The sequence below is a fragment of the Theropithecus gelada genome, chromosome 8 (assembly GCF_003255815.1).
Source record: "Theropithecus gelada isolate Dixy chromosome 8, Tgel_1.0, whole genome shotgun sequence".
Lineage (NCBI taxonomy): Eukaryota > Metazoa > Chordata > Mammalia > Primates > Cercopithecidae > Theropithecus > Theropithecus gelada.
Window position 1 is genome coordinate 55991468 of NC_037676.1, and position 22576 is coordinate 56014043.

Below are 22576 nucleotides of genomic sequence, written 5' to 3' on the forward strand. Positions count from 1 at the left end.
GTGACAAACTATTGTACTGAGCAGAACAGATATAAACTACTTCTATCATCACAAAAAGTTCCATTGAAGTTGAGGTAGAAGGTGAAAAACTGTAATGCAAGATCTATAGGAACACTATAAAAAAATCACACACAAACAAATAAATGTAATGAAAAACGGACAAGAGAGTAACATTATCCGACGGAAATCCTACATAAATGAAGGGATATACTACCATGTTCATGGATTGGAGGACCCTCCTTCCAAATAAAAATAATATCAACTCCCCCTGGAATAAACTATGGCTTCAATCCCAATCAAAATACCGGTCAAACCATTTGTTTGACAAGCTGATTCTAAAATGCATACAGAAATGCGGAAGTCCAGAAAGCACCAAGACACCTTGGAAGAACAGGTAAGCTCATACTATCAGACACCAAGACAGAAAATAATGAATGGCAATTAACATAACATAGTATTGGAGTAAGAACAGACAAATAGATGATGGAATGGAACAAACAATTCATAAAGACATTTGCATAGGAGAGGTTCTAGCCAGAGCAATTGGGCAAAAAACAGAAATAAAAGGCACCCAGATTGAAAAAGTGAGAAGTAAAACTCTCTATTCACAGATGACATAATCTTGTACAGTTGATCATTGAACAGCACAAGTCTGAACTGCACAGGTTCACTTACACATGGATTTTCTTACACCTTTGCCACCCTTGAAACAGCAACACCAACATCTTCTCTTTCTCAGTCTCCTCAACACGACGATGAGGAGGATGAAGATCTTTACAATGATCCACTTCCACTTAATGGACGGTAAATATATCTTCTCTTTCTTATGATTTTCTTAATAATATTTTTTATCTAGTTTTTTGTAAGAATACAGTATATAACACAGGTAACATTCAAAATATGTAGTAATCAATTGTTTGTTATCAGTGAGGCTTCTAGTCAACAGGAAGTTATTAGTAGTTAAGTTTTGGAGAAGCTAAAAGTTATACGTGGCTTTTTGACTGTGGGGAAGGAGGGTCGGCATCCCTAATTCCTGCATATTCGAGGGCCAACAGCAGACAGAAAATGCAAAGGAATCCAATAAAGAAAAGGGTATTATAAGGTCAATCTACAAAACTCAATTGTTTTTCTATAAACTTGCAATAAATAATTTTAAAAAAAGAAAACAACTTCATTTACAATAGCATCAAAAGGACAAAATATTTAGAAATAAATTTAACAAAAGACATGCCAAATTTATATTCTGAAATCTACAAAACACTGTTGAAAGAAATTAAATATGATCTAAACAAATCAGAAAACATCCCAGGTTCATGGATCTGAATACCAAATACTTCCCAAACTGACATACAGCTTTGATGGAATCCCTATTTGAGTCCAAACTGGGTTCTTTGTAGATTTTAACGAGGTGATTCTAAAATTCATATGAAATGTTAAGGGACCCAGAATAGCCAAAATCATCTTGGAAACAAAAGAGCAGACTTCTTCCAGTTTCTGGTATAGCATGTAAAGAGCTTGGAAATCATCACTCCGATCTTCACAGCAGGAAAAAAAAACAAATGCTGAACAAAACAAGTCTTCTTAGATCCATCAGGATCCATCAGAGAACTGAGGTCCCAGGACAAAGCACCTCCCTGGAAGCTAGAGAGATGGGTGACAGAGAATCAAAGCTTATTGGGAGCAGAAATTGCTGTTGGATCTATCAACTGGTAGAAACACTTAAAGGGAAACTGACTAATTGCTAAAGATTGAACAAAAACCAGCTAGAGAAATAAAAACCCCAAGGAGTCTAGTCTTATGGAAGTTAGGTGGCCTTCACAGTGCTCACCTAAGGAGAAGTGGATAATCGAATAGGCCTATATCTATTAAAGAAATGAGTAATTAATAACCTTACAAAACAGAAAGCAACAGGCCTACATGTTCTCACTGGTAAATTATGTCAAACATTTAAGAAGGAAACAATACCAATTCTCTACAGTCTCTTCCAGAAAACAGAAGCAGAGGGAACAACTCTTAAATCATTCTATGAGACCAACATGACCATAATCCCAAAATCAGAAAAAGACATCACAAGAAAGGAAATTTACAGAGCACTATCTCTCATGAACACAGATGCAAAAATCCTCAACAAAAATATTGGCAAATCAAATCTAATAACATATAAAATGAATTATTAAACTATGACCAAACAGGATTGAGTCCGGCTATGCAAGGCTAGTGTAGTATTTGAGAATCAATTTTAATGTAGCCCATCACACCAACAGGCTAAAGAAGAAAAACCATATCAATAGAGTTAGGAAAATTATTTGACAAATTCAATATCCATTCATGATAAAAACTCTCAGCAAATTAGGAATAGAGGGAAACATTCTCAACTTTACCAAATAAAGATGGTGTGCCAAAAAAAAATCTATAGTTAACATCATACTGAATAATGAGAAACTAGATGCTTTCCTCCCTAAGATCAGGAGCAAGACAAGCACGTACCCTCTCATCACTGTATTCACCATCATATTGGAAGTATTATTAAGTGTAATAAAACAAAAAAGGAAATAAAAGAAATAATTACAGCAATGTCGCAGGATACGAGGTAAATCTATGATTCACTTGTTTCCCCATACACTATCCCTGAACAATTGGAATTTCAAATTAAAAACACAGCACTAGGCCAAGCATGGTGGCTCATGCCTATAATCCTAGCGTTTTGAAAGGCAGAGACGGGAGGATTGCTTTGAGGCCAGGAATTCGAGACCAATCTGGGTAACAGAGTGACATCCCATCTCCACAAAAATTTTAAAAATTACAAAAAAAAAAAATAGCCAGACATGGTGGTATGTGCCTGTAGTCTTAGCTGCTCAGGAGGTTGAGATGGGAGGATCTCTTGAACCCAGGAGTTTGACGTTACAGTTAGCTATGATCACACCACTTCACTCCAGTCTGGATGACAGAGCTAGATCCTGCCTCTTAAAAAAGGGGAAAAGGCCAGGCACGGTGGCTCACGCCTGTAATCCCAGGACTTTGGGAGGCCGAGATGGGTAGATCACGAGGTCAGGAGTTAGAGACTGGCCTGGCCAACATGGTGAAACCCCGTCTCTACTAAAAATACAACAATGAGCTGGGCATGGTGGTGCGCTCCTGTAATCCCAGCTACTCAGGAGGCTGAGGCTGGAGAATCTTGAACCCAGGAGGCGGAGGCTGCAGTGAGCCGAGATTGCGCCATTGCAATCTGGGCAACAGAGTGAGACTCTGTCTCAAAAAAAAAAAAAAGAGGCAGGGGGGTGGACAACAACAACAACAACACACACATACACACACACACACACACAAGACCATTAGCATCCAAAAAAAAGAGAGAAAGAGAAATACTTAGGTATAAATGTAACAAAATATGTGCAAGATCTATATGAGGAAAACAAAAGCCAAATGAAAGGAATCAAAGAAAATTGAAACAAATAAATAGATATTCCACATTCACAAGTAGAAAGACTCTACACTGTCAAGATACCAATTGTTCCCAACTCCATCTACAGATTCAATGCAATCCCAATCAAAATCCTTGCAAGTTATTTTGTAGATACTGACAAACTAAAGTTTGTTTCCATATATTCTAAAGTTATGGAAAAGCAAAAGACCCAGAATGGCCAGCACAATATTAAAGAACAACAAAGTCAGAGGACTGACATTACCAACTTCAAGATTTACTATAAAAACAGGACTCAAAACAATATGGTATTGGTAAAAGAATAGACAAATAGATCGCTGAAACAGAAGAGAGGGCCCAGAAATAGACCCACACAAATACAGTCAACTGATCTTGTGACAGTGGAGCAAGGGCAATTCACTGGAGCAAAGATAGTCTTGTCAAAACCCACAGAGCTATACCCAAAGTTGAAAAGTTCAGAATGAGGAAACTATACAATACAAAGTGTGAATTCTAATGCAAACTATGTATGAACTTTAGTTAATAACATATCAATATTAGTTCATCAATTGTAACAAATGTACCACACTAATGCTAAAAACTGGACGTTAGAAACAGGAAACGGTGTTGGTGGAGGTAGAGGTAGCATATGAAAGCACTCTACTTTTTGCTCGATTTTTCTGTGAATCTAAAATTGTTCTAAAAATTAAAGTCTATTTTAAAAGTTGTAGTAAGGTATATATTAGTAATTCTCACACTGTGTGTGACAGCAAACTCTAGTAACAATTTAAAATATCTACCAATTAGAGACTCATTAAAGATACACTCTTTTTTTAATAAAAAGAAAAAAGGGAAAAAGTCATACTTCCTGTTTTCCAAACTGACTATAAAGCAACAGCAACCAAAACAGTGTGGTACTGCTATCACAGTAATCTTATTGACCAGCAGAGAGTCCAGAAATAAACCCAAGTCTATAGTCAACAGATTTTCAACAAGGATGCTAAGATAATTCAATAAGTAAAGAATAGTCTTTTCAACAAATAGTACTTAGGACAACTGGATAGCCACATGCAAAAGAAAGAAGTTGGACCCTTACTTCATGCCATAGACAAAAATTAACTCGAAATGGCTCAAAAACCCAAATGTAAGAGCCAAGTCTATAAAAATATTGTGAAAACATGGGAGTAAATCTTCATAATCTCAGTTTTGGCAACACACCAAAAGCATGAATAACTAAGGAAAAAATTAATTAGACTTGATAGAAATTTTAAAACTTTTGTGCTTCAAAAGGACACTGTCAAGAAAGTGATAAGATAACCCACAACATGAGACAAAATATTTACAAATCACATATCTGAATCTGGGACCTGTATCCAGAATATATAAAGAACCCTTATAACTAAGTAATAAAAACACAACCCAACTGAAAAATGAGCCAAGCATCTAAACAGACATTTCTCCAAAGTAGATATACAAATGGCCCACAAGCACATGAAAAAGATGCTTGACATTATCAGCCATCAGGAATACAAATAGATACCACAATGAGATATCACTGCACACTCACTCAGGTGGCTAGAATCAAAAAGTCAGGTCATAACAAATGTTGGCAAAGATGTGGAGAAATCACAACCCTCATTCACTGTTAGTGGGAATAGCAAATTGTGTAGCCACTTTGGAAAACAGTCTGGCAGTTCCTCAAATGGTTAATCACAGAGTTAACATATGACTCAGCAATTTCACACCCAAGTATCTAACAGCAAGACAAATGAAAACATATGCCCACACAACTTGTATCACAACTATTATTGGCAATATTTATAATAACCAAAAGGTAGAAACAACCCAAAACTTCATGAACTGATGAGTGCATAAATAAAATGTGGTCTTATCCACATAATAGAAAATCATTCAACCATAAAAAGGAATGAAGTAGTGATAAATTCCACAACATGGATGAACCCTGAACACATTACAGTACGTGAAAGAAGCCGGTCATGAAAAACATACATGATTCCATTTACATGAAATTTCTGTAACAGGCAAATCCAGGTATCAGTGGTTACTTAGGGCTAGGTAGATGGGTGGGTAGAGAGGTGATGGCCAAAGGATATGAGGTTTCTTTTTGAAGCAATGGGTACAAATATCTGAATATACTATAAACCACTGAATTTTATTGCTTAAACATATGAATTGTATGCTATATAAACTATATCTCACTAAAAAAAGAAACAAACCTACACATATCAGTCATCTTATTATGACAAAAGTAACCTGTAGAGCACTGGGGGAAATGTTTTCAACAAATGGGGCTGGTTCAATTAAATATCTATGGAAAGAAAAAAATAAATCCTGTTCCCTACTTTATGCCTTACCCAAAAATCAACTCCAGATGGACTGGGTATCTAACTATAAGAAGTTAAACAATAAAGTTTCCAGGAGATATCATATAAAGACATTTACGTGACCTTGAGTAGGCAAAAACTTCTTAACCAGGACACAGAAAAGCACTAGCCATACAGGGAAAGACTGATGAATTGAGCTACATCAAAATTTAGAGCACCTCTTCATCAAGACACCATTAAAAAGTAAAATGGCATGCGACAGAGTGGGGACAAAATGGCTGTGATGAAAATATACATATGAGAAAACAACCTCATGTTCAGAATACATATAGAACTCCTGTAGAAGGAAAGAAAATAGACTTGAACAGGCACTTCTCCAAGAAAAGATGTCCAGATGGTCAAATGGATATGAAAAGGTATTTAACCACATTAGTCAGCAAGAAAATACAAATTAAAACCACAGAATATCTAAAATTTAGAGTGACAAAAACAAGTGTTGGTGAGGATTTGGGATAACAGATATTAAGAGTGTAAAGTGGAATAATAAACTTACTTCAAGAGTTCATAGTTCTTCTCATTTAACCTCACGGCATTCTCTCTCCAAAATTTCTCAGATTTGTGCACAGGACTCCATTCCAGCCTTCCAGATTTAAGTTCTGAACTGTATTCATCAAATGAACTAAAAATGTTTAAAGAATTCAAGGTTTATAAGAATCTGACAGTTACTCCAAAATTAAGCAAAATAAAATGTCTTCACTTATTATTTAATTACAAAGACTGACCATCCTTTGTACATTAACAAACTACCACTAAACGAACTTTAAACAATTTAAATAATCTTTAATAAATCATGTGAAATGTTATTCAGTGTAGTAAGGTCCAACCCTCCTGTCAAATTTGAATGCTGGGTATGAGACATAAAAATCAACACTTGCTTTCAAAATCCTTACTCCAATATATACATGAATGTGTATAAGAAAAAAATTGATAGATCTATCAGAATTTCTACCATGACACTTGAAATACTGTATTTCCCAGACCAATAGGCAAAATAATATGTTACGTAAAAGCATAGTACTTTAACATAATAAACTCCATTATACTATAAATATCATAAACTATAATAATACATCACAAAAACAAAATCACACGTATTGGCACAATATTTTACAATGTGATGACAAAGAGTATAGACAGAAATAATTGAATTAATCCATTACGGACTAAAGACAAAAGCCTCTGTACATATAACAAACTGCAATTCACCTTAATTTAAAAACCATTCACTGGAGAGTAACCTGATTACTCCAAGCTTCACAGTATGAAAATTTTTAATGTGGTTAGCCAGTAGACAAACACACTGTCAGAACATACTTGGACTTTCTCTCAAGTAAAAATTTAAAAAAGATGCAACCATTCAAATACTAATAGTAATTCAGTATAACCAAGATATACTAGATAAATTGATCAGAGGGTACCATTTGAATAAAGCAGTAAAACACTTTAATGTAGGGCCAGTTAGTACAAGAAGTAAACTAGTATTTTTAATATTCGTATCCTAATCCTATAATAGCAAAAACAGAGACCAGCCTCTTTTAGCTGTGCCCATCACCCTATTAGCTTTATGTAAATAGTATTTTTCAAATTACCAAATTCAAGGTAAAAAATCAGTAATAATTAGCTAAAATGGATTAAATCATTTAGAAAGCTATCACTAATCTTATTTTTTACAAAAACAGGCCTTAAATGATTATTACAGAGAACCAGTCATCAGTTTTTAATAAACATAGTAACAGAATGTATAGCTGTGAAGCCTATTCCTGGCCTGCCTATTATAATCAATGTATCCATATTTGAAATATTTGAAATTCTAGAATAATAAAAATCATTTTTCTTCCTCCACAAGATCCATTACAAACCACTGATACAGACAACACCTCCCACCTCTGGGAAATCTTTGGGCCTTGGGATTATGGCTGCACTGAATCATCTGGTAAATACATTTCTGGAGCACATACTATGCTGAAGGCGTTTGCAGAGCAGACGGAACCTCACAACAAATCCTGCAAGGTTAACATTTTTATTACTGTTTTACCAAAAGAAAAACAGACTTGAAAAGCTCAAGAAGCTTGTGCAAGGTCACACATGGAAAAAGTAGCCAAACAATTCCAAGAATCAGCCTGGCTCCAAACCCCAGTCCACCCAAGACAAGTACCTATTTCCAGAGAGTAACCCTTTAAAAAACGTGCCAATGGTAATTTAAAAACAAAGAATACGAGTGTTAATGGAAAAGATCATCAAGATATTATGTACGAAACAGAAAAAGAACAAGATCCAAAAGAATATGCAGAGCCCCATTTGTGGGTTGTAGGGGGCAGGCAGAGAAGGGCTAGAAGGCTTTTTAGAAGCCAACACAAGAGACCCGAGGGAGAGTGAGGCAAGGCAGTGAAGATGGTGGGAGTGGCATGCAGTTCCTTCCATACTGGCTAATTCTTTCCCTGTATATACATTATTTACATTACTTTTAATATTAAAAAATGAGACAAAAGTCCTTCAAAAAGCAGGAAAACAAATACTTTCTCCATATACAGGCAAACCTCCTCCACTAATTAACAAACTACTGTTGTTGCTTAAAAAGACTCTAAGAGAAGACTCTCTAGGAGCTCCAGGGTGGAGTCACATCCTGAGGGAATAAAGCTGGTCAGAGTTTAGACAGCAAAAAACAGTGGGAATCTCCCCAAATTAGAAGAGATAACACACAGTTCTGTCCAACTGTTGCCATGTCAGAATAATGTCTTCCCAGGAGACATTAATGTATTTTAGTGAACTCTCTTGATTTGTATAGGTGACAACAAATTCAGGTTTTCTTAAAATGCTATGCAAGTCGAACAAAGTCCAACAGATCCAGCACATAAGAATTAAAAAGAATAACACACCTAAGGTCCTGGACACTCTCTCCAAGTTTTTCCAAAAGAAATTTGATATCTTCGCTGATATCTTCATCATCGTACTTCTGCTGCTCCAAGTTCTCCAACTGTTTCAGAACTTTGCACTGAATCATAGCCAGGGCATATTCTTGGCGAGTTTCTCTTTCAGTTGATTTTTCTAAAAAGTTCTGGGTTAGACAAAGTGATAGTGAGAAACTACATAATTTGTCATGTGATGTTCACAGACCTCTGCACATTCTTTTATAGTCTCTCTCCTCCTCCTATTCTCAAGTTTAACTATCACCTTTAAGTGGATGACTCTATCTCAAATCCTTACTTCGCTCCTGAGTGTCTGTCCCATATCAGAAGCCTACTTCTGACCACTTTTGTATTTCCTGGATTACTAAACATCTTTAATTATTGACCCAGATGAGCCCTACAACACTGAACACGTTTACAATGAAATCCACCAGAATCCTTTCTCATGGCCTTGCTCTGGCTGTGAGCTCTCGTTTGTTGCCCACCTAGAGCACACAGGATACTAAGAAAGAGTGTTTCTTCAAGTTCGCAGTCAAGCCAAGTTCTCCAGTTCCCAGTCTGTCACCATTTTCCCACGTCTATAATAAAATTGTAAGTGCACAAGGGACAACAATTTTTAAAACTCCCTCGTTTGAACAATTATCAGAAAAGTTTTGCAACATTCAGGCAAATTCCTGAGTTCTCTTCTAAGATTTTCTATTTTTAAGAGTACTTAAGAAAACAACAAAAGAATCCACAAATTTGTAAAAATAAGCTGTCATGGAATTAAGCAATGTTTCTAAGTAAGGACCAGGCTAAACTCTTGGAACAAGAAGCAACAAGACAGACCTCTGTTTTCAAAAAAGTTACTTTCACCAAGCTGGTTTAAAAAGCCTGTCAAATTAAAAAAAAAAAAAAAACCCACAGTAACAATTAACTCCAATTGTAACAAAATTTGAATATTTTTCTTTTTACAAGTAAGTTCTATCCCTAATAATGAGGCTGAACAAATGCACAAAGTGATTTAGCTTAGCATGCGGAAGTCAGTGAAACCAATGCCCACCCATCTTCCCTTTATGTTTCTACCAGATTTTAAGTACCCTGAGAGTAGTTTGCCTTATTTTTCTTTCTAGCACAAGTGCTCAGCTCAGAGTTGATATTTAATAATAAAATATTTGTGAACCTAATATTCCTCCTCAGTGCTTACATCGATAGATATGAGAAATTACTTGCAATCCTCCTTATTATGAATAGATGAGTAGAGTAACAGCAACAGTATAACTAAATTAATTTGCTTTTAAAATTACTTCAAAACTAAAACATGAACGTCCACTCAGGTATGATGGATTTAAGAACCTACTGAACCAACCTCTCTCTGGCAGAAAACAACTATAAAACCTGAACAGACTGAAAAGGCAACTACTTAAAAAAAACAGTAAATAGAAGCAGACAGACTCTGGTATGAAGTTCATACTCACATACAGTAGGGAAGTCAAGGAACAATACAAGTACATTCCTGTCACTGCAATTTTTATCCTGAAGCTAAGGCACAGTGGCAGAGAAGCCACAGAAAAGCCAAAAATAGTCTTTCTGGCCTGGGGAACCAGAAAAGTGAAGCTGGAAAAACATGAACGCTGAGGGGTAAGGCTGGGGGGAGCCCAGAAAACAAAGAGCAATAAAGGAGACCCAAATCCTGTCTGAATACAGCTCCAGAATGAACCAGATACTAGAACTAACAAAGACTTCAAAGCAATTATTATGAAAATCCTCAATGAAATAAAATGCTTTCAATACATGAAAAATTTCAAACAAAAAAGGTATAAATTATTTAAAAAGAAACAGAAATCCTAGAAGTAAAACTACAATTTCTGAAATCAAAAAATCAGCTGATGGACTTAAGAACCAAGTGGAGATAAAACAGAAAAAGAGTAAATGAACTTGAAAATAAGTTAAAATTATCCAAGGAGAAGAATAAAGAGATAAAAGATTTTTTTTAACAAATGAATAGAGACTCAGTAATCTGTTACATATTATCAAATGACCCAACACATGAGCAACTGGGATACCAAAAGGAGAGGTGGAAGAGAATGGGGCTGATATTTTATTTGAAGAAATAATAGCTGAAAGTTTCCCAAATTCAATGTCAGAGAAATTTTCAGACACAAGATGTCCAGTGAACACCAAGCCCAAGGAAAGGCATAGCATTGTCAAGCCAACAAAAAGTTTAAAGAATATTTTTGTTGCCTATAGAATTCTGAGTTTATAATTCATAAACAGACAAAACTAAAATATAAGAACCAAAGTGACCCTGGTAAACTTCAAGACTATTGAAGTTAACAAAGCTTCCATCTACTTAAAGTAGAAAGTATTCATTTCAGAGAGAGAGGACAGTTCAGTTTGAACTGTTATCTTCAGTCAGAAAAACAAAACTACGATTCTGTGATATTTTCATCAGGTTACTTCTGAATTTCTATCATGTTACTGTTTTATCCTTTCATGTAAAACATTCTGAACAAAGTGTATATTTACTGGTTCAATTTTAAATATATTCCAGAGACTCCATTTCCAGGAATGGTAAAGTGGCTTCTATCGGATCAACCCTTCCATAGAAACCAACTATAAAATCTGGATGAAATATAAAAGATTACCTGAAGGAACAAAAGGTAGCAGAAACTAGAATGGAGTCTAGATATGAAAAAAAGAAAGGAATGACACTAGGAAAATTTCTAGTTTTATATATGGCTCTCTTCCTGAAGATAGGCTCCACTCAGAAAAATGCAGGTAAAACTCAGACGGAAACCACAGCCTCAATTGCCTAAGGAGACAGAGGACAGTTCAGAGTGACGATAGCAGCTAGAAAGTGAGAGGAGAAATCAGAGAGACACATAAAGGAGACCCAAATTCTGCATATGAACTCTGCCCAAATCTCTAGCTGACCAGGGACCTATGCAATGCAAGGACAGACTCCCAGCAGCCCAGCTACATCTAAAAGAACTGAAAAAAGATTTAAGCTGCTTCTCACCACAGGAAGAGAGAGCTTGGAGTTGGAGCCCAGCCAAGTTAACTGCCTGCTAAAGAACCTCAATGTCCTATGGAGAAACATAACAGAAACCAGTTCTAGGATGTATGATTTACAACATTCAGAATATACTCCCAAATTAATAAGCATATGAAGAAACAGGAAAATGTGACCAACACTCAAGAGAAAAGTCAGAGAAAGACCAACCCTGAGATGAATTAGATATTGGAGTTTGCAGAAAAAGATTTAAAGTAAACATTACGACTATGACCAAAGAAAAAAACAGTACCAATAAAAAAGCAAAAAAAGAAAGTTCAGTGGAGACACAGACACTAAATTCCCAAATGGAAATCCTAGAAATAAAAATATAGATGATTTGAAATTTTAAAATTTACAAATGAGCCTAAAAGTAAACTGGAGATGACAAAGGAGTCAGTGAACATGAAGACACAACAATAGAAATTATTCAATTTCAGAGACAGATAGAAAAAAATACTGTTTATTCCCTCCCACAAACAAAGTGAACAAAGGCTCGGTGACTTGCAGTGCAATATCAAAAGGTCTAACATAAGTGGAATTAGAATGCCAGAAGGCAAGGATAATTAAAAAGGTGCAAATGTATACCTGAAAATATAATGGCCAAAATTTTCCATCTTTAGCAAAAGATACAACTCTACAAATCTGTAAGTTCAGTAAATACTAGGAAAGGTAGATACAAATAAAACTAAATCCAGACACATCACAGTCAATCTTCAGAAAACCAAATATAGTAAAATTTTCATAGCAACCAGAAAAAGATAACACATTATATACAGGGAACAAAAATACAAAGGAAAGGTGACATCTCGTCAGAAATTATGGAGATAATTCTGCTGAGAGAGAGCATTAAAAAAAGAGAGAGAAAAATAAAGGAGAAAGGTCAGAAGAAAGTGGAATGATATCTTGAAAGTACTGAAAGGAAAAAAAAAAAAGCAATTATATCCAGTAAAAATATCCTTCCAGAATAAAGGTAAAATAAAATCATTTTTTATAATAAAACTGAGATAATCAGTCACCAGCAGACATACGCTGGAAGATACCCAAAAGCAGGGATTGTCTAACATTTTCTGTGAAAGGCTGAAGAGTAAATATTTTAGGCTTTGCAGTCTGTCACAACTGCACAATTCTACTATTACGGTGCAAAAGCAGTCATTAAAAAACATAAATGAGCAAAGCAGTGTTCCAATAAAGCTTTATTTATAAAAACAGGTGGACCACATTTGGCCCATAGGCTTCCAAAGTTTGCTGATCCCTGGGCTAAAGAAAATTCTGCAGCTAAAGGAAAGTGATACCACAAGTGGAAAGCTGAGTGTCCAGAAAAGAAAAAAGAACTGAAGATATCATATTAATATATAGCTGGATAAATATAAAACACTATTTTTCCCTTTTTACTTCCATAATATACATGAGATTGCTTAAAGCACAGGTTAAAACCCTGTATTGTAGGGCTTATAACATGTAAATACAGTAATATGACAACTGTAGCATGAAAGACTACAAGTGCTCACATTTTCCATAAGCTAGTACAATAGAAAGGATGTGGACTTTCACTCCAAAATCACCTCTAAGAAATAAAATAGTGCAAAAAGAAACAGTTAAAGACCCCAAAGAAATGTTACGATAACTTTTTAAAATTTATTAATATATAACAGATGGACCTATTTGGGGAGTACATGTGACATTTTGATACAATCATATATAATTTATAATTATCAAATCAAGGTAATTGGGATGCCCACCACTTTAAACATTTATCTTTTCTTTATGTTGGGAACATCTAAATTATTATCTTCTAGCTATTCTGAAATATACAGTAGATTACTGTTTACTATCAACCTGCTGAATTGTACATTAGGTCTTATTTCTTCTATATAACTGTATTTTTGTACCCATTAACCAATTTCACTTCATCCCCTCCTATCCCGGTACCCTTCTCAGCCTCTGACAACTGAAGATTATTCAGCCATAGAAAAGAATGAAATCCTCTCATCTGCAGCAACATGGACAGAACTGGAGATCATTACGGTAAGTAAAATGAAATTTTTAAAGGATGCACTTAACCCAAGAGAAAGCAAAAATGGAAGACAGAAGAACAAAAAAAACAGATAAGCAAAGAGAAAACAAAGAGTAAAATGGTAGGCCTAAATCCAATCATATCAACAGTTATTGTAAATGCCAGTGAACTAAATACTCCAGTTAAGAGGCAGAAATTATTTGAATAGATAAAAATGTAAGACCCAAGAATGTGTTGCCTAAAAGAGACAAACTAAATATGACACAGGCAAGTTGAAACTAAGAAGGAAAAAGATACAGCATGCAACCATAAGCGTAAGAATGCTGCAGTGTGATATTAACTTCAAATAAAGTAAACAAAGAGCATTACCAGTGATAAAGAAGGATATTTCACAATGATACAAAGGCCAATTCACCAGGAAAATGTAACATTCGTAAGTGTTTTAATTACAGAGCTTCAAAATTCATGAAGCAAAAATTGACAAAACTGAAGAAAGAAACAGACAAATCCACAATAATAGCTAGAGATTTTAACAGCTCTCTCAGCAATTGATAGAACCAGTAAACAAAAAAATCAGTACACAGAAGATCTAAATAACACTGTCAACCACCCTGACCTAAATGACACAGAACACAACTCCACTTGCAAAATATGCATTCTTTTAAGTGCACTTGGTACATCCACTATGACAGACTATAAGACAAGCCATAAAATGAGTCTCAAATTTCAAAGGATTGAATTCTTACAGAATATGTTCTTAACCATAATGGAATTAAGCTAAAGACCAGTAACTTTCTACTTGGAAATTTAACAGTGCACTCCTATGTAATCCAAAGTCAAAGAAGAAATCATGATGTATGACACTATTATTACATGCTTGTCTTCTTTATTAAAATGTGAGATCCTAGTAAATAGGACATTCTAGATATCACAGATTATTTTTAATTCTTTTCTTAATCCCCAGTTCCTTGTATGACTACTTCTACAAACTATTCTCTTTCAGAACACCTGTTATTTCTTTCTAAACAAATTATTTTCTGAGACCTTCAACTATGGGGAGGCGTAAATCTGTTAACCTCTTACTCTTATAAAACTCTTCCTCTCTTCCTTCCCTTTTGTGAGATTTCACTTATTTTTCTACTAAACTTTCTATGGTCTTTTCCAGTTACTTTTCCTGTTACCCTCTCTTCTAACTTTAGAAACATATCACAGCTCTTTTGTTTATATGTTTTGTTAATTTCATTACATGTATTTGTTGACCAGAGAATTAAACTCCATCTTTAAGATATTATCGGCTGAACGCGATGGCTCATGCCTGTAATCCCAGCACTTTGGGAGGCCAAGGCAAGTGGATCACCTGAGGTCAGGGGTTCTAGACCAGCCTGGTCAACACAGTGAAACCCCATCTCTACTAAAAATACAAAAATTAGCCGGGCGTGGTGCTGCATGGAAGGCTGAGGCAGGAGAATCGCTTGAACACAGGAGGTACAGGTTGCAGCAAGCTGAGATCACACCACTGCACTCCAGCCTCCGCAACAGAGTCAGACTCTGTCTCAAAAAAACAAAAAAAAACAAAAAAAACAAGATATTATCATAACTAATGGCTTCAACTATAACTTCAACACATTCAATAACTAATGTAGAACAGCCCTATGGTATTCTTCTAAAACAAACTTCTCTTTCAATTGTCCAAAATAACAGCATTTCAAAGATTAGTCATTTTTGATTCTCCCTTTTTCTTCAACTGCATGAAATCAATCATTAAGCCTTCTCTATTCTTCTTTAAATACATATTCTCATTTCATTGCTTCATCTTACTATAAAAAATGAAAAGAAGGAATAAATGGGTTATAAAAAGTAGTTAAGAAACTGAATCTGTCCGAAACAATCTACTTAATCTGGCAGCAACACTTTCTTTGAAATACGTTATTCTTTCTCTAAAAGTAAATGATATCTTCACCTCAACAAAAGCAAAAGTGACCAATCCAGTATAAACATCATTTTTGCCTTTGGCAAATTAATGGTGCAGAGGGATGTTGACATCTCTAAGAACAAGGTGGAATCAGGTGACAATTCAGATCTTTCTGTCAGCAAAACTGAACTGCTGGCCTTGTAAAATATATGTGAAAGCAGTGCTTTAAAAACCATCGGTGGTGAAGACCGGTTTTGCTTGTTTTTTGATTTTCAATCAGTCATGAACAAATACTTTTATAAAACACAGTAAGAATGAATTTTAAGACATGTAAAATACAAGTTCAATTTTCCTATAAAATTCAATAAACCATTATTCTGTCAAATTCCCACAAGTTTCTAAATGCTGACTTTCACTTTCTGTACTTATCCATTGCAGGTTACTAAAAAACAGTTCACTGCACTGCACTGATAATGTGGACCACACTTTAAAAAAATGCTGTATTAAAGGACTCACCTCAAAATTCAAAAAGTCTCAGTCTTACGAGACCTCATCCAAACCTAGTATCTACTAAGCAAGATAGAGGTTAGGCAAAGAGGTTGAGGCAGAATTCCTGAAACGGGGGATAAGGGACAGACTCCAGAATAAAATTTCTTCCCGGCAATACTTCCATGCCATAGCAGTGGCCAGAACAGCCCCACACACTCAGCCTAGAGCTAGCCTCTTTGAAAGAGTTATTACTATGAACTGCCTGCATGGAAAAATGCATGTACATGTGTGTGCATGTTTATGACTAGTGAGCATACATGTGTAGATGTGAATTAAACATCATGATTAATCTATCTAATTTGGCTGTAGTTCTTAAGCCTTTCTGATGAAAAGCATATCACTGTAAAAATATGATTCACTTTATCTGACATATAATGTAGGCTTTTGACTAAGCAGAGCCCAAAAGAGAAATCAAATGCACAACATACAGATGTAAAACTCCAGGCAACAAAGATGATCTTCAATGTCTTTATCAGTCACAGCCCCAAAACATCCTAATTTATTTTAGGACCTAAAGACTGACAAATCAATTTAACCAACAGCAGTAATATATGCAGAGACCTGGAGTTCAGCATGTACTATGAATAAGTGAGATGGACATTTTCAAAAATAAAATTCATCCAGCCAAATGGAAAAATAATAATAATCATTTGCAGCTGCTAGATTTGTTCAGCTCACAGTAGCTCAGCAAGCTTTCTAAGCCTCCCACAAAAAAATATTTCCCTAAGTTTTAGGATGTGTCTGCACTATCTTCAAATAACCTCATCAGTAAAATCTTTTTTAAAGGTTATAGGAACTTGAAAATTGCTTTAAAAATCATCATTTTTAAAATCAGTTTGATGGTATAAATCAAATGGCTTCACTATATCTTTATGAATGGCTCAATTTTAGTTCCACTGTGCATATCAAAATTGTGGATGTCTAAAGATGTTCTTCTTTCTGCTCTTAGCATATTCACATAATGATTGCATTACCCCAAATTTAGCGTATGAGGGCCGGGCGCGGTGGCTCAAGCCTGTAATCCCAGCACTTTGGGAGGCTGAGACAGGTGGATCACGAGGTCAGGAGATCGAGACCATCCTGGCTAATATGGTGAAACCCTGTCTCTACCAAAAAATACAAAAAACTAGCCGGGCGAGGTGGCATGTGCCTATAGTCCCAGCTACTCGGGAGGCTGAGGCAGGAGAACGGCGTAAACCCGGGAGGCGGAGCTTGCAGTGAGCTGAGATCCGGCCACTGTACTCCAGGCTGGGCGACAGAGTCAGACTCCGTCTCAAAAAAAAAAAAAAAAAATTTAGCGTATGAGAGTCTTAAAAAAACTAGTGTTTCTGCCATTGGATTGGGTCTATTTTAAATATTCTGAAACCCCAAATTAGACAACAGAAGCCCATAAATTATTAAATTCTATGCATTATAGGTAAAAATTTGAAATTATAAATATAGTTTAAATAAGATTTTTAAATCTTTCTAAATATTAGTAACATATTCATGCTGTCTCTTTTAAATCAAACAAAACAGCACTAGATCTTTACCTGGGCTTAATATTAACTTAGCAAGAATCCAACTTACAGAGATAAAGAGGAAAATGTTATTATTCCATGATTTTATGGAGAAAAAAGGCAGGGAAATAAATACATATTGTATATTTACTATTGCAGACACTTTAACTGTTATTTCATGGATTCCTTACCGAATGTTTAAAAGAGTTTAAATGAGTTAAGTGCCATCTACCACCTTTCACCATAAAGAAACTAGCTCTGGGAGTTCAAGCCACTCTCCCAACACTAAACAATCAAGTGCTGGAATTCACACCTAGGTCTATCCACTCCAGAGAGACTCTTGTCTATCCTTCTACTGCGCCATTACGAAAGAGCTACTCTACTCTATTTCTCAAATTTCCATAAAAGTGCATAATTAATTCAGAAAGCTCCCAAATGAGGTCAAAAGAAAAAAACTTAGGAATCTCAGTCTGGCTCTACACTTATGGTGACTTTTTGAGCTTTGTATATCGTAAACACAGTGACTTCATCAAGTTACTCTATCAAAACAAAGGTTTAAACAAAATGCAAAGGTTCCGAGAAAAGGTATTCTATCTTATGCATCTTTCCACACACTCAGTAACCAACAAATTGCCTTACACATATTGGTCTTCAATAAACATTTGATGCACTGATAGATGAAAAAATACAAGAGGAAAAATGGAAGAGAAAAGGAGAAGGAAGAACTTAAAGGCAGGATTCAATTAATATCAACTAACATCTCTCTTCTGTGATATTACAGTATTAGATATGTGCTTCCAATAACCTTTTATTTTAACTAATGACTCAAAATGAAAAATGATGGAAGGGAGGAGGAACTAAGTGGGGACAAAAAAGTAGGGTATGTGGGAAGCTTAGATAGAATATCATATAATGATTAAAGCAGCTTTTGCTAGGCTTTAGATTAAATCTCAGCTCACTATTAAAAAGTAGTACCTGGACCAGGTGCGGTGGCTCACGCCTGTAATCCCAGCACTTTGGGAGGCCGAGGCGGGCAGATCACTTGAGGTCAGGAGTTTGAGACCAGCCTGGCCAACATGACGAAACCCCGTTTCTATCAAAAATACAAAAATTAGGTGGGTGTGGTGGCACATGCCTGTAGTCCCAGCTACTCCGGAGGGCTGAGGCAGGAGAATTGCTTGAACCCGGGAGGCAAGAGGTGGCAGTAAGCCAAGATCATGTCACTGCACTCTAGCCTGGGCAATACAGCAAGACTCTGTCTCAAAAAGAAAAAAAATTATTAGTACCTGGTTTTTCATAGAAACTTGCAGCACTTAAAATATTTTCTAAATAATAAGTCATGTAGTCTCTTGAAACTGAGAGAAAAAGATATAAGGGAAAGAATATTCTTTGAAAAAACAGAACAGCTAAAATAAGACCCCAACTTCTATTACAGCTCTTCCCCACACCTCTATTTCACCTTAAATAGACAAGTTATTAATGAATTATCAAAAGCCTATAACAAGAAATAATTATAAATTTTTACAATCTTTAACAATTTGAAAAATAGATATTTTAACTTCAAAAAATATATAACATACAGAAAAGAACAGGTAGAGGTAAATGCCACATTAACTACTTAGGAAACAGCTTACCTTTCCATTGCCCATCAGTGAAAGTCACACAAAAGATAATAAAAACAATAATAATTCATCTTTCTAAGATAATCTAATTGCAAAGACATTGAGTCAAAGGTTACCATCTTTCCTAACAGTTTAGCAATTACAAAATCTATCTCCTTTTCTGAAAAAAGCTTTCAGTACCAAGTTTATTAACAGCTTCCAATTTAGACAAAAGTCCATGCACTAACAGAAAATAGGGACCCTCTCTCTCTAGTCTTGCTTTCTGTGATACGTTCATCAGATTAAGTAAACATGTTTTTACTTCTCTCTTAATTTTTAAAATGTGAACATTCAGTAACTGGGCCAGTCTTTACTTCCACGTAACTTTTTCATTGGATCATAATTCCCTTATAAATAACACACTTTCATTCCAAAAGGCTTTCCACTATTCTTTCTGTCTAGATAACATCCAAAGACAAACCCCACAGAGACAACTATGTGAACCCAGTGTTCACATAACCTGAAGTAAGTTCACCATGACTGCTGTAGCCCTGGTGCCAACAACCAACCCACGACCAGCCCTTTATAGTCACAAATATTTACTGAGGGTCTATTAGGTGCCAAAGGTTCATTTAGCACATATTTTTCAAAGGGTATTATCATGTGAGCATCAACAAAGTAACAGATGTAGGAGAGATGATATTACTCTCACAGGACACATGAAAAAAACTAAAGCACGGAGAGGCTAAGCAACTTGGCCAAAAGCCTGGAGGCCAGCCCAAGAGCCCAGAGAACCTGACTGCCACTGCACGTGCCAGGACACTCACTACAGGCCTGAGTGCATACAGACTGTAGTGAGGAACGTCAAGCATGATCCACCCAAATCATGAAGAGATGAGATTTCAAAGACTCCTTCAGCTATTCAGTGCCTACTGCAATTCACCCAGAGTTGAAGCCTAGCTGTATGTAGTAAAGGAACAGAGATAAACTGCAGGTTTTAAAACATCAAGGGGGCTCCATATGTGGGAGTGATATTGTGGGTAATTTACAATTTTACTTAATATTTTTCTATCGTATCTTTTTAACCATAAAACCATATTATTTTTATAACAGTAAAAGATCAAACTAGCTCTATTTTTGCAAATGGTAGATGCTTAATTTACACTAGAAAATTTTGACAAAATAAAGGCTCCTGTGACAACTGTAGAATTAAAAAAAGGAAAGACAAGGGAGAAACTCAAAACTAAGACAAATAGAACAGAAGGAGCATTAAGCCCTCAGAGAACAAATTTACTGAATTGAAAAGATGCAATATCTATTGTGCCACAGTGAACAAATTTAAAAGAGGAATCAGATATTATTCCATGTTCCCTCAGAGCAGGAGAGTACAGAATAAAGCGCTAAAAGTAGATCTGACAAAGGGTCTTATTTGAAGGTGCCATGCTTGGTGAGTGATGCCCAAGAGTGTGAACGCAAGTTAGTGTCAGGTGATAACCAGGATGACTGAAATATTCATGTTGGCCCCACTAGTTCTATGCCCAGAGTGGTAGGGGCAAAAGATCCATTCACAGAACAAGTCTGTGCCTTCAGAAAGTAAACAGCCACAAATCCCAGGATTGCATCTTCAAGAGCCAGATTCATGTGCTGCATTTACTCTCTCAGAATTCACCTGGGTCAGGGAAAGGAATAAAAAATCCTACAAGAACAAATTACTGATGATTCTAGAAGATTCTTTCTTCACTTGTTAACATTCAACCTCTCCCCACCGTTGCACTTCCAAGATAACTATTCCTGGTTCAAAAGGCCCCTTGAGCCCTCTCTTCTCCTCACACCCCCTTTCACAAGGCCCCTCGGGCCCTGTCTCCTCCTCATACCCCTCCTCTGGCTGTCCGTCTCTCTTCTACTGCCTTTCCTCCCTTGGTCACTCATCACTGCATTGCACTGGCAGTGCTTATTCATGTCGACTGTCTTCACCAAACCATAAGACCTTCGATGTCCAGCTCTATCTTGGTCATCTGTGTCCCCTAATAATTAGCATAGCCCCTGGCACATACATGGAATCCACAGCTGTTTTGTGATTTAGGAGAGATTGGCAAAAGACTCCATTTCTGGAATTTTTTACTTTAAATAAATAAGAATATGGATAATGAAGCACTTAAGTAGAAGAAAAAAATACATTCAGTTTATCTACTAAAATACTTCAAAGTAAAGCCTCATTAATACAACCTTAATGACTTAAGAACTGATTATTATTTTAGCTGGACTGAAATTTACTGTGACAACTCATGTGGACAGTGTGTGCAGGAAATACGAAGAGCAGAGCCACCATGGGGAGGGAGAGAAGCAAGGAGGCTCCGCATTTGCCTGTTTCTCAAGAGTGAACTTCAAGGACCACAGAATGATTTTTATAGGAAAAAGAGTGTTACTTTCATAAATAAACATAATCGAAAGAAAATCTAATGCCCAGCCCAACACCTGGTCAATAGCTGGTCAGTGATTATCACACCCAGCAGGCCACACCTGGATCTCACTGTACAGTCTCCCAGAATCCACACTGAACACCACTCCTCCATGCCATCACTCACTCACTCAGCCCTTGCAGGCAGCCAGGAAATACACGGGGCTCAACACATCCAGCTGGTATTTTAAGCAAAGAAATCTTCCCCTGATGTTAGCTTTGGTTTTCCTTTCCACGTTTCCCCCTTTTTAATGCCAGTCTTAAGGTTCCTGAGAAAACGCAACAAGACAAGAAAAAAAGGAGATGGCAGGGTGGTTAAGAGGACAGCTTTGGAGCTGGGCAGATCTCAGTGAAATTCCAATCCTTTCACTTACTGAGGAATTCTCTCCGAGTCTTGGTTTCCTTATCAATAAAATAAAAATAGTAATAGAACTTATTGGGTAATCATGAAGCTTAAATAAGGCAATGCATAAAAATTACTTAATAAATTTTAACAATTATTATTCTCTGCATCAAAGACAGATTAGCATGATGGTTAAAAGCATGCATCATATTGCCTGAGTTTAAATCCCTGCTCTGCCACTTCCTAGCTATTCTGGCAAATTACTTAACCTCTCGTGTCCTAGTGACCACTAAATGGAGTTCCTGGGACAATTATATGTGGAATACATTTAAAGTAATTAGGACAGTGCCTGACACAGAATAAGCTCTCAATAGACATTAGCTGTTATTAACTACAGACATCTAGAAAACAGTTCCTGCACATCAAATTTT

The 22576-nt window shown here is 36.0% G+C and overlaps 1 protein-coding gene across 4 annotated transcripts in view; it reads right to left on the bottom strand.

The window, feature by feature from the left end:
• ATP6V1H (ATPase H+ transporting V1 subunit H) overlaps nt 1-22576 on the bottom strand; it is a 119697-nt gene that overhangs the window by 38949 nt on the left and 58172 nt on the right. For all 4 annotated transcript variants that reach the window (XM_025393210.1, XM_025393211.1, XM_025393212.1 and 1 more), the window contains 2 exons: nt 8703-8881; nt 6320-6445 (listed from right to left, as the gene is read on the bottom strand). In XM_025393210.1, the coding sequence (XP_025248995.1) occupies nt 6320-6445; nt 8703-8881 (305 nt within the window). The remainder of the gene's footprint in view (nt 1-6319; nt 6446-8702; nt 8882-22576) is intronic.